Source organism: Megalops cyprinoides, chromosome 2 (genome assembly GCF_013368585.1).
Source record: "Megalops cyprinoides isolate fMegCyp1 chromosome 2, fMegCyp1.pri, whole genome shotgun sequence".
NCBI classification, from domain to species: domain Eukaryota; kingdom Metazoa; phylum Chordata; class Actinopteri; order Elopiformes; family Megalopidae; genus Megalops; species Megalops cyprinoides.
This window is the reverse complement of record NC_050584.1, coordinates 45519499-45532701: the sequence shown is the minus strand read 5'-3', so window position 1 is coordinate 45532701 and position 13203 is coordinate 45519499. Positions and strand designations below refer to the sequence as shown.

Below are 13203 nucleotides of genomic sequence, written 5' to 3'. Positions count from 1 at the left end.
ATCAGTGATGTGTTAATGTTTTGGTTGTAATTCTGGGCAGCAACGTGACAGTTATTCAGTATATTCAATAACCTAAATTTGAATCTGGAAAGTTGCGGCTTGTGTGGTTCTAGTTTTTTTATTTATTGTGTGACTTTGTCTATCTTCTCTCTCTCTTTCTTTTGGAGCACAGACCTCCAAGGAGGATCTTCTCCAGGCCGACTTTGAGGGGGCTCTGAAGTTCTTCCGGGTGCAGCTGCCCAAGCGATACCGAGCTGCAGAGAATGCCCGCAGACTCATGGAACAGGCGTGCAACATCAAGGTAAGGAGCTTCCAGTCAGCCCTCGTACAGCTGGGATGAGTTTCGCTGACCATGTTCAGGAAAAAGGCATTCTCCAGTGGAGTCTTATTGCTCCAAAAATAGATCCAAATAGATAAAAAACAACTTTATTAGGTGGTTATATAATCACCGGCGTTTCAGCACTCACTGTGCCTTTCTCAGGGATGCCATGCACATATTCAGGGCTGACAGTATAGCATAGTGGTATGGAGCAGGGCTTGTAACCAAAAGATTACTGGTTCGATTCCCCACTGGGGCACTGCTGTTGTACCCTTGGACAAGATACTTAATCCAGAAATGCCTCAGGAAATATCCAGCTGTATAAACAGATAACACGTAAAAACTGTAACCTGTGTAAGTCGCTCTGGATAAGAGCATCTGATAAATGACAGTAACGTAATGTAATTCAAGAAAATGCTCTTCCTTTTCCGTTTCCCTTTTAGTGTGATTTTATTTCCTCAGTAACTAGCCTGTGCTTTCCTCTGTTCTCAACTGAGGTTTACAACAGCATCCTGAGCTGCGAATAGGACGCCTCCTGTCAGATTTGACCAAATTGCACAGGGTGGATGCATGGTCGGAGGTTGTTCTCGGGCTCATGAGCTTCAAAGAGCGCTGCAGGTTCTGTTTTCTGTGGTTTCATTAATGGAGGGTATGTGACAGCACAGAAGGGTGTGACTGTGTATGGGGGGGGCTGTGTTTTGCTGTAATACATGGTGTTGTGCAATTTGATTATTTCTTAATAACCCCCCCGTTTCGACACAGTTGCACTTCTTCATGTGTTACTGGAAAAGCCTTTGCTTTTCAGCTCCGTGCTCTGTGCATTAAGAAAGCCTGCTTGGGTGAGTGCACAAGGGTGAGCTGGGAGGGAAGGGGAAATATTGTTGTGCCTGCTGTTTGCTGCTTACAGAAGCAGAATTATGTATGCTACATGGCTGATCTGACAGAGCTTTCTGGTTGGAACGGTTTTGGGTCTTGTTAAACAAAGTGCCAGACTATACTGGAATGTGCTGAGAGGGCAGATAAGTGCACTCGGGGGTAATCGTTAAAATAACAGTGCTCCCAAGAGGATTACCATACCACTTCGTCTTATGTGTTTATATTGTGTGTACAGCACACTCATATCGATAACATTTAGATGCACGTTTCATTATACATGTTCAGAATCTTTTAAATTATTGGTATATGTATTCAGTGTGTATATTTGCCACAGCTAGCATATGTATCGTGGGAACAGTGCCACGTTTTTGAGTTTTTGCAGCGGTGAGTGTTTTTATGTGCACTATGGGATGTAATGCTGCTAGCAGTGTAGGTCTGTGTGGGCGTCTGTGGGGAAAGGCACTGACTCCCTCAACTCGGCAGGAGGTATTCTGGGAATGCACTGGGAGGTTAGAGGAAGTCAGCTCAGGTCCAAGGCTCAATAAAGGCACGGCAGAGAAGCACCGTGGGCTCAAGGCTACATGCCCGACAGACGCATTCCTCCCCAGCAGCCCCAACCTCAGTGGGACTGTCTGTCTCCTTTTGAGCTGTTCATTAACGCAGCCTTGCCCAGCGCTGTCGCCGTCGAGCACCGGGAGAATGAGATTAGGGAACTCATAACACATGTCCGTTTAGAAGAGGCTGAAGGAGCCCCAGGGGTGTAGCTTGTGCTGCCTGCACGCTGTGTGAGCGGCCCTGTGTTTGTTTTGGGTCTGGCAGAGAGGGTGGTCCTGGCCGGTGGCTCAGGAAGGGTGTGAGAGGAACAGGCGTGATGGCAGCGATATCTCCCTCCTCGGACCGAGGGCAGCCCTGTGTGGCAGCTCGTTCTCTCTCTCCCCCTGCCCCCTCTCTCTCTCTCTCTCTCTCTCTCTCTCTCTCTCTCTCTCTCTGTTCTGTTTCATTATGTTATACATTTGTTCGGTTGACATTTATGCAAGACAAAGCAATGTTGTGTAATGCATCGGGAAGTATTTTTCTGGTAAATTACGTAGGAGCAAGACCTGTCTTTTCGCTTGAAACAGCTGGTTCCACTCCAGTCCGTTTCCATGGTTTCAAGGTTTTATTAAAAAAAAAAAAGGAAGACGAAAATAACACCTTAAAGGAAGTTGCTCCTCGTACGTGCTGTGCAGTAATGTCCGTTCATCTGAGGCATGCTTGCTGTGCGGTTTCAGCCCTCACCCGCTGCACGGTTATCAGTACAAGCAGCGTGGAGAATGCTCTGTGTCACGCTGCACAGTAGTAGAGTAAAACACGATCAGACACACGCTCGCAAACGTACACATAGTGTCCCTATCTTGTCACTGTCTGTGCTGTATGGAACACTTAGCTCTGAACACGCACACACCTTTTTTGCTCTGTACTTTTGTATGTGTGTTTAAGAGGGAGGAGGTGTCTCAAGGCTGTTTGTGCAATATGTGAAAAAAACCAAACCCACTTTCTCTCACTAGTGCGTCGGCTATCAGGAAATGAACTTTACTAGACTAGCTTTAGGGCCTGGAGGGAGCGAGAGAGAGCCGAGGAGGAGGGCTGAGAAAAGCATGCTGGGGAAATATCTACCTGCATGAGGGACGGCGAACAGGTGTATTGACCCGCTGAGTGAGAATGAGTCAGCAGCAAGAGGAGAAAGCGAGAGAAGACCGTGGTGGCGGCTGTCCTGCGTGAAATGCCTTTGAGCTCTCCCTGTGTCTGAGTCAGAGCGGCTCCGCTGCACTTCCTCAGATCCACAACAGCGCTGTCAGCTGTTTACCTGCGGAGGCCGGGATCCCGCCCAGCCTGGGACTCACCTGCGAGGCGTTACGCTCGTGGCTCTCTCTCCCAGTTGGCAGCCGACCTGGGCGTGAGGTTGGTACAGATTGCGGTCCTGCTTTGGGCGGAGGCACTCAGCAGCTGGAGGCGGGAGGTCAATCAAGACTCGTCTGTCAGCGCTGCCAGTGCGTTTCGCGTCTCTGTTGTGTCAGTCCCGTCAAACGAGGATCACTGTGTGCGCTGGGCGAACGGAGGTGCTGCAGGACTGCAGGGCGGGTACTCCCTCTCCGTGACTTACTAGGAGGTGGAATGTCTCTGTGATCGAGGTCTGGTTAACACTGTTGACACGCTGGTACAGCAGGTGGGTCCGGACGCTGTTGCGCTACCCTCTGCTCTCAAGGCCTCCACCTGTCCCACCCTCAGCCAGACCCTGCGTGAGGAAGCCAGCTCCCTCTGGCCTGACTGCACGGATGGAGGGGGAGGTTATGAAATAAAAGGTGCTTAGATACCAGGAAAGGAACTGGGGGGCTGGAGCCTGATTCCAACACACGGGTCTTGGAGACAGAATCTCTGCCTCTGTCTCCTCCAGCTTAGCTTTGACAGGTCCCCGGTACAGAGCTGCTCTGGAGAGGCTGATCAAAGGGGCCCTGATACTTCTCTCAGAAAGCGAGAGAGTAGTGAGAGGAAAACGAGCTGCACTCCAGCGCTGTAATCCTGGGATTTGAGATTTCGCCACGGCTTTCTGCAAGAGACGTGCCGTCGGTACTATCAAAGAGTCTGAACTCGAGGATTTTTTTTTTTTTTTTTTAACCTCCGATCTGGTGTTTATTTTTGCCGCCTCGCCATAATCTGAGAGGCAGAGTCGCCCTTGCCTTTTTCAGACACTCTTTCCTGCTCGTATCTGTTTGTCTGTCCTTCCTTAAGGGAGAGAGGCTGTTTCACGAGAGCAGGAAGCACAGGCTGTCGCCTCGTCTCTCGGGAGGTTAGTGCTCTGAGTCAGTCAGTCTGCAAGGAGGGGTCTGATAGCGGCACAGGAAGCCTTACGCTGTATCACCGAGCAGGTCTCCCCCAGCACGCACACAGAGGGCGGATACGCAGGGAGGACATGCGAAGTGTCTTCATGCGACTGTCAGATGATTTTTATCAGTACTCACATGTGAGGGAAAGAGCAGCGGCGAGCGTATTTCTCGCCGGTTTGTTTGTGTGTAAAGAGGGTAAAGTTGACTCTTAATCAGCTTATAGCGCACAAGAATTCTCTGGCACCTGCTCATTCTGGGGTCAGAGCACTGCACTTTTGTGTGAGGAACAAGCCCCCGGATTATACAAAGAATTTGAATTTCACAGTCTTAAAGTATTGCGCAGAGGCACAAAGGGAAGAAATTACGAGGTGAGACTGGACTTTTCAGTCTGTTTTGAGCCTTCTACTCTACTACTCTGGACTGCCGCTGCAGGTTTCAGTTGGATTTGGAGAGATGAATTCATTCATTTGTACCTGCTCGGTCTTGGTTCCTGCCTAAGCCCTGGGGGGGAAGTATCAGGTAGTGGCGGTCTGAGTGAGGACTGGAGCGTAGCGACTGCTTGGCTCTCTGTGGAGCGGAAAGAGGAGGGGGGGAGGTGGAGGAGGGGCGGACAAGGGCTTTCTACAGCAGCCAGATCTGAAGGGAGATAGTTGTTGAGCTGGGCTGGTATCCGTGAGGACTGAGGGCTGATGGGAGGGTCTTGAGGGGCGAGGTGGAGGATCTCCTGACTGACACAGGAAGTGTGTGGAGAATTAGCAGAGTCATTACAGTCAAGTCCCCGGCGCTGCGTCCTCACCCTCGGAAGTGAGTGTGTGGTTTTGTGTTTTTTGCGCCTGCATATCTGAAGAGGACTTATAAAATGGGAGCGGCTAGCTGAGCAGGAGGAGAGGCTTCTGTATCATCACCAAGTGGCGGAGAGAAGGGGCATTGGAGAAGGAGGAAGAAAGTGGCCCTGTGTGTCTCCCGCTGCATTGACGTGCGGAACACTCAGCCCTTTCTCTTAAATTGCACCGAGCACCTGAGAAGGACAAAAACAGGTGTGTGTTTCTCGGTCAGTCCCCCCCTTCCCTAATCACCCACCTGCGGGGGCTGGGCTTGCTCTGTGAGGGACCGCCAGAGACTGATCTCGCCAAGCTAGGCAGACCTGTCTCCACGCTCTCGGCTGAGTGAACCCGGCCCCTCACGTCTGCCAAGATGATGGAAGAAGTGTCCATCACGGTGGCCTATGATGCCCACGTTATCAACCAGGTCTCTGAGGAGGACTTCCTGGCCAGTCTGGTGGCTGACTCCAAGCCCAAACCTGTGGTAGGTCTCGGATTTCGGCTGGCACTTTGGAGGCAGTAATATTGCCGCTCTGTCACTCAGGAAAGAGATCAGAGGCTTTTGCAGAAACAGTCTGTCCTCCCTGTCTTAACAGAAGTAGTGTAGACCGCAGCCTGTCCCACTTAGACCTTGTGTGTGTGTGTGGTGTGTGTGCACGTGTGCTTGTGTGCGTATGTGTGTACATATACGTGTGTGTAGATGTGGAACGCGCTTGTGTGTTTGCATGCGGTTGTGTGATACTTGTATAAGACTTGCTTCTTCAAAAAGTGTATTTTCTGTGTTCTCTGTTCTCTTGCTCCTCTTTTAAATGTGTAGAAAACTTCATGACAGTAATGAAATTAGGCTGCCAGTTTATGTCATTATTGGCTGTATTTTTAGCTGAAAGGAGACTTTATTCCTGATCTAGTGTGCATGAGCATGAGTAAGAACGTGTAATTGGTCATAAAATTCAAAACGCTTTTGCGCGCTGTGACCCAGTTTTTCCTTCAAAATTGATTTGGATGCACAGAGTGCCTTAATTTCAGTATTCAAAGTGCATTTGTTAAGTCAAAGCTTGCTTTCACAGTTGAAAGGATTTTCCTTTTGGAACCTACAGCATGTAGAGTTATCGATAACCGCTGTAAGTAAAAGCCCTTGAAATATGAATGCCTATTGACAGACTTTGTGTGTGTGTACGTCATCTAGAGCTCTGGTCTCAGTGAGAACTACTGTGCCTGGGTCTGAGGGGAATTTGTATAAGAGCTGGTGTTTGCTGTCAGAACAACCGTTAAAACTGCGTGTTTGTGTGTGTGCGTGTGCGTGCATTCGAGTTTGTTGGTCCGTGCCTGACTCAGTTGTGTCTGTTTTCATGTACGCGTTTACATTTGTATTTGCCTGCTTGTGTGTTTGTGCTTGTGTGTGTTAGCATCTGCCTGCAAGGGTTTCTGCGGGATCACAGAAAGGCAAAGTGAGTCCAGAGTGGTGGGTTGTTTGTGGTCATCACAGCTGTGAACTTTATTTATATGACTGTTAATTTGACTTTGCTGCTGTACCCTTGGGCAAGCTCCCTCTCCTTCTCACATAACCGTGTGAATACGTTTGTTTGGATGTAAATGAAATGAACTGCATTGTTTTTACCATGGTGTGGTGTTGAGGTGGTGATGGTTAAAGGACAAAGTCACCTTGGTAACAGTGGCATTGTGAGGGGCAGGGCAGCAGAACAATGGCCGGGCAGTTAATGGTGGGCTCTGGCCCCCTCCCCATATACGGACTTACATTAATCCTTTCCTGGACGTATACTCTTTACACAGTGTTTATTTGTTTTGCACAAGTTTCACCTTCCGTAGCATCTGATTCTGTGATTGTCCTGGTTACATGTTTGTTGTGTGGATAAATTTCAGAGGCTGCGTTTCTGGGTTAAGCACAAGAACAGTTTGTTGTCAGACAACGCTGGGGAAATGTCAGCTCTTTGGAGTGGAAATGCAGCCTCCTGAGGTTAGCAACGAAGCTGTCTGACTGGCATCATCTGGATGGCGGGGGGCTGTGGGTGTTTTGAACGCTTGTATAAGCCCAGGGTTGCGTGGAGGTGAGATTTGTCACGGAAAACGGGGGAATGCAATGTGTGTGACTGATAGGAAAAAATGAAAAGAATTCAAATTTGAAAATGAAGTGGCAGTCGGAGCAGCCGCCCACGTGCGGCCACCACCGTGACATAACGATTGTGCGGTGGAACGTTGTAGTCAGATCTGAAGGCCAGGGTTGAACCCAAGTTGCACAAGACGGGCAAAGACTAGAGGAGGGGAAGGCTTAGAAGAGGAACCGTAATGTGTGGGCGCGTCACTACCGTGTGTGTGTGTGTGTGTGTGTGTGTGTGTGTGTGTGTGTATGTGTGTGTGTGTGTGTGTGTGTGTGTGTGTGTGTGTGTGTACGTGTGTGTGTGTGTCTGTGTCTGTGTGTGTCTGTGTGTGTGTATGTGTGTGTGTGTGTGTGTGTGTGTTGGGCTCTGGGTCATTTCAACACTACAGACTTCAAGAAGCCATCAACGTGAATGTGAAATCTCTACAGAACTGGTGTTTTCTGTATGTGCACAGTATCTTTTCCCATGATCCTAGAGCTAATGGAGGCTCTTTCCTGTGCATGATACCAGACCTTCTCTCTCCTTCGATATGTCTCTCAACATTGATAATTCGGACTTGCTTTTAACTTGTGTCTCTGGGAATGATCGGTCTCTGCTGAAACTTTTGTTTGTTCTGTAACATGATAGATATGACACTTGTGTAAAACTTAAGGGAAATGTATTTCATACCGTTAAAAAAACAAACATGGCATTTTGGCTGTCATATCGAGTTTGGCATCACTGGTTAATACGCAGTTGAAAACATTGTGTTTCATCGGAACCCCTTTGCTTCTTTGTTCAGTCACAGGTGCTAGATAATATAGTGCATTCTGTAAAATAGTCAACAATATGGCAGGTTTATGTGTATTTTAACAGTGAAATGGAGGAGCTCTTCTCTCTTTCTGGGAACCTTTGTGGACTCCAGCAGTGTTTTGAATATAATTGCACAGGAGCGGGGGAGGGGGAGGGATAATTGGAGTGTCCGCTGTGTCAGCCAGCATTCTAAACATTGTCAGTGGATGATTTTATCATTTCCTGAGCTTCATTTTGAGTTTTGGAAAATACAAGTAAGCAGCAACTACCTGCAGTACAACAGCACCGTCATGTGCTACACGCAGCGCCTGTCTCTGTTTAGCTAAGTATCACAGACAGACTGCGAGCCAAAAGCGGTAGTCAGTGAGTTGAATAAAAGTCTCCCATGGGCCCTTGTTAGTCTCCATTTCCTCTGGAGTGCTGTCGTCTTCGCGAGGCTCACTGAGCAGTCACGTTGGTGATTCACCGGACCTTTCTTCAATTGCGAAAGGTCAGGGGTCAGGGCTTTGTGGTGCGTGGTGAAGTATACCGGCAGAAGCACAATAGACTGAATGGAAATTATGTGACAGGTTTACTGGTTAAAAGGACCCACATTGAACAAAAATACTGTTTGCCTCTGTCTCCATGCGACAGGAGGCATTCTTCTGCAGTGAATCCTGATCATCTTCAGTGTGTGTCTTTTTGTGTGAGCAGTGGGCTGTAGAGCCAGCATGGATATTAACATCAAGTATATTGGCCAGGTTCAAAATGTTTCTTCATCTCACTTTGGATAGGTTTTCTTGTTTTCCTTCTGATGTGTTGGCTGAGCTTGCACTGCAGTGTGAATACTCTGTAGAAGCAGACACACCTTTCCACTTACCCACTGTAGCTGTAGGTCAGTTCCAACTGAAGAAACAGACCCAAGCCAACAGTATGTTTCCCACAGCTGGCCAACCCCATATGAAAAACTGTAGGTTGTCCCAGAGTCCAGTTGAGTCCAGTGGAATTTCCATAGTCCTCTTTATCCTGTGTGTACCATCACAGCCAGAGTCTTTTTACGTACCTCTTGCTTGGTAGCAGTCTTTTCCCCACATACCACTGATGGTTCGCATTACAAAATAAAAATCAGTTTTCAACAAGGACCTGTACTCGGGGCTCCATTATGTAATCAACATGATTCAATACAATCTTTTTCGATGGGTGTCTCTCTGAAACAGACATAAAAATCCACAAGCATCAGAATATTACTCCACTGTTAGCTACCAAGCAGACACAATTTTGTCAAGCAACCTAGTTCGCTTATTTACAAAAATATGCAATGTAGGTGTAGGCAGTAACAGAAATGGTGAAATCTAAATATGTTCTAGCTTCAGCAGCCCTTTGGTTGGTATTAGAGTAGTATACAAACAGCTAAAGCAGGTCAGTGGAAACCATGCTCTAATCTGTCATACCAGCTCACGCAAATACAAGAGGTCCATTCTGTTTGTCGTTTCTCCCCCTACCTATTGTTCGGTTATTATCAGCCAGGCAGCGAGGGCAGAGCGGTCTGTTAGTGTTACTAAAAGCATGCCTACCTCTTCCCTATGTTTTCATGTTCAGATGTCTGTCTCTGCTTCACTGTGGTACCATGAACATGAATGGAAGAGTAGATAAAGTGTGGAAATGGGAGGAAGCATCCATCCATGTTTGTGCATGTGGGAACTAAATGTGACGTCCAAGGTCCATGAGAATAAAGGGATTTGGAATATTTCACTTCCGAAATGTCAACGTCGCAGCAGCTGCTGTAGGAGGGGCAGGGCAGCAGGGCAGCAGGGCAGAGCCCAAACAGGGGCCTCTCACTCTTACACTCCCTCACCCCCTTTCATTTGTGTTACTTCACTCTCAGCTCCATGGCATTCTGTGACTGTCCTTGCTGCGTGTTTGCTCTTCAGTAAATGGTGATCACCTAAGAGTGGGCATGAGTTTGATTTTACATTACCCGTTCGTCAGAGGTGTTGAATCGGACCAGTCAGGGTTCAGCTTTTTGATGAGGTCACTTTAAGGTATGGGTGGCAGAACCCCCCCCCCAGTGCCTCAGAAGCTGCTATAAACATATGACACACAGGGCCTGCTGGAGTGTGTCTCAGCCTGGGCCCTGAAGCACCCTCCACAGCAGAAGGGCCTCTTGTGGCTGCGCTCCGGTGACAGGGCTCCTCCCTTGGTGACTCGCCGCGCCAGAGATAAACCTGTAAACCTGATCTCACCAGCCCTCCCGCTGCCATAGCAACGTGGCTGGCTGGGCTTTCGCTGACACAACACAAAGGGAGAGGAACATTTAAAGGGCTGATCATGTTTTTTTATACAGTGCATTATAAGTAGTTGCCAATTTGAGCTTCACAGTGCTGAAGTTATTGTTGACTTTAGCGGTCATCTGCTGAATGAATTCAGCATGCGCCTTTTAGTGAAGGTTCCCGGAGAGCGTTTCAAAGAGAAGGGTTCCTCCTGACAGCCTTCTCATGCCAAACAGCTGGAGCTAAGTGGACCTGGGCCTGGCTAATGCCTGGATAGGAGACCTACCCAGCAGGCTCAGCACCCAGAGAAAATACAGAGGGTGCACTTGCAGTCCATGGGGGGGGGGGTAGTTTTGTTGAGAAGTAGGTGCTAGTATGCCCTCTGAGCCAAGATAAAAAGTGCCCCCACTGCGCCCCAGTGCAGCAACAGGGACCCAGTGCTTTAGGAGACACACCCTTACTGATGAAACAATAAATTGGGTTCCTGACTGACTGTGGTCATTAAAATTCTACAAATTCATTAATCACACAGATGGGTGTCCTGCTTTACAGATTCCTACTGTAGTTCTCTCAGTCTGTCTATCTAATAACATTCAGTTTAAGTGACTAAATAAATCATTGTCACCTTTTATCAACTGATGTGTGCTCTGTGTTCTGGTGCAAAATGGCTACCATATATCGCCCAAGTAGGTGTTACACAATGGTGGTGAATTAAGTGAATTACCCCTCTCACTGTGAAGCATTCTGAGATATTTGAAAGGGATGAAAGGTACCACGGTACTGTATAATTGCAATTTATTCTTCCCTTTAATTTAACTAGACAAAGGCTTCATTAAGGAAATTGGATATGCAATACCTGTGTGAACATGTAGTGCACGCACTTACATGCACTCTACAGTAGTCTTGTTAAGACTGCGGTCTACTTGGATGAGTAGACTTATATGAGTAGAATATTATGACTACAATACTCCTAACAGAAAAAAACCTTTTGTAGGTATGTGCATCAAGTGATACCAGTTTCAGTATCAGTTTGTTGAGGAAAGTGCTATTTTGAGTTGCTCTAATGAATTCAGAATATAAAGCAAAAATAAACCAAAAAAAACAAAGCAATACCAATGTTCAACAAAAGAATTTATTTAAGAATAAGGCAGAACTTCACTTGGAACTAAAACCCCATTGTCATTAAAGCAGAAATCCAGTCAAGACTTGATGTTTTATGTGTAATGTACCCTCATGCATTATCAAGCATTCCAAGTGTTAAAAAACCATCCTTCCTTCTTAAGTTGATGGTACAACTTGGCCTTATTGCCATTCAGAGCATTCAGTCAGAGTGAACAGTAATATACAACACCTTGTTGAAATATTTCCACAGAATGGCCTCTGTTAACAACATGACCAAAAGCATCTTGTAAGTATATTAGTGTGCAGTTTTAGTGTTGTGGCAGTTTCATTGTTTCGCATGGAAGGATAGACACTAACATGAAACAATGAAGGAAATAATAGAGACCCACTTTAAGGGCCCTAATTGCCTATAATTGGTACCCCTCAGAGTTCCTGTTTTCATTGGTTGTCCCAGCAAGGTGACAAGTACAACATTAAGACATTAATCAGGAAGAGAGAGTAAAGAATCAAAGATAATTTAAAATCCATTAGGATTCCATACAGACTACCCATCCACAGCTGAGATACAATGGCAGAGTGGATAAATTATAAAAATGTATAAGCAATATAAAATGTTGACATAACCCACTTCTATAAATTGCAATAAATAATTGCAGAATTAGCCTCAGTTATGTTAATTAAAATTTTAGAATTTTATTTTTGATTAATTCATTCTTAAAAATAATTAGGATATTGACAATATTTACCTTTTTCTTGACACAGTTTGATTAAATCATAAAATCCCTTGTTTCTGAGATGTCCCTGAGGTACTTGGCTGTGGGTTTCTGAGGTACTTTCAGCAAGTTCTGTATGCTGTGCTGTGAGTCATTTTTCAGCAGTGTAATTTAGATCATGGAGGGGTGATTTATCTTCCATTGATCGTTTACTCGGGATGTATCAAGAAAACTATTGACTGTTCATACGTGTAGCATCCTCTTCAATTTAGGAGTTTTCAGGCCAACTCCAGGGTCTTTAAGACAGGTTATAATTATGGGAAATTATTGCTTAGTAACATTTTTTTATATCTAAATTCAGATGCTATGTGGTTGCTTTAGTGAAACCTGATAGCTGCCAGTGAGTATTTTAAGCAGTGTCTTGCTGCAGACTGTGCTAAAGCGTATATTTTTCTGTTCAAGTCCTTTTCTGTTCGTGGATGATCATGGGTAGTCCTGTGTCATGTGCTAGCCACCATTGAAAGTGTGACAGAATCATTTCACACTCATTGGGGGGGGTTGGTTTTTTTTGAATCCTTGAACACTGCAATCCATGTTAGCCTTTTAACAGTCTTCACATGACCATTTATCCTCAGATAGACCAGCTGACATTTTTCCATAAAATATTCAACATACAGTCTGCTGTCCTCAGATCAGTGCTGCATAGGCCTGCTTTCAGCCACCTTTTATACAATTATGAAAAATTGTGCAACTTCAACATATCCTGAGTATATGACACAATCAGGTCACTGCTGTTTATATTTATCCCTTTGGAAAATGAATTTCTGTGGCCTGCCTGTGCTGCTTATTTTTTCAGTAAACCTAAGAAGCAATATCTATTTGTACTAAAATAGACTAAAGAAGAGATTTAGCATATCAGTGGGTAAGCATCCTGTAATGGACAATATTCTGAGACTTGGCCCAAAAAAATGCATCAAAGGTTCTGTAAATGTAATTTAGAGAACTTAATTTCTCATTCTATTGAGATACAGTACTGCTTTATACATGTGTAAAAAGAGCCATGCATGTGAACAGGCATGGCTTTCTACGTAAGGTCCGTGCTGTATTATGGCTTATCACTGCCTTTAAAGTTATCTGCCACAATGTCAGTTGTAATTAGAGGCATAGATGTGAATAAATAGATATTACAATCAAAGTCAATATTATTAGATCTTGTGCAAAAGACATCATTAGAGGATACAACATTTTAGTTGTGCTTTCCAGTATGACTTGATATATTATACTGTATACAGATTGAAACCTACAGATGTTCAGGATAGGTGTATTCCTT

General features: G+C 45.8%; 1 protein-coding gene across 2 annotated transcripts in view; it reads left to right on the top strand.

The window, feature by feature from the left end:
* The window catches only part of rabgap1l (RAB GTPase activating protein 1-like), a 92778-nt gene that overhangs the window by 72899 nt on the left and 6676 nt on the right, over positions 1 to 13203 (top strand). The window contains exon 19 of one of the 2 annotated variants that reach the window (XM_036522430.1): positions 173 to 301. In XM_036522430.1, the coding sequence (XP_036378323.1) occupies positions 173 to 301 (129 nt within the window). Of the gene's footprint in view, positions 1 to 172; positions 302 to 4074; positions 5365 to 13203 lie in introns of those variants that run through there. The other variant, XM_036522431.1, reaches the window with a different exon arrangement.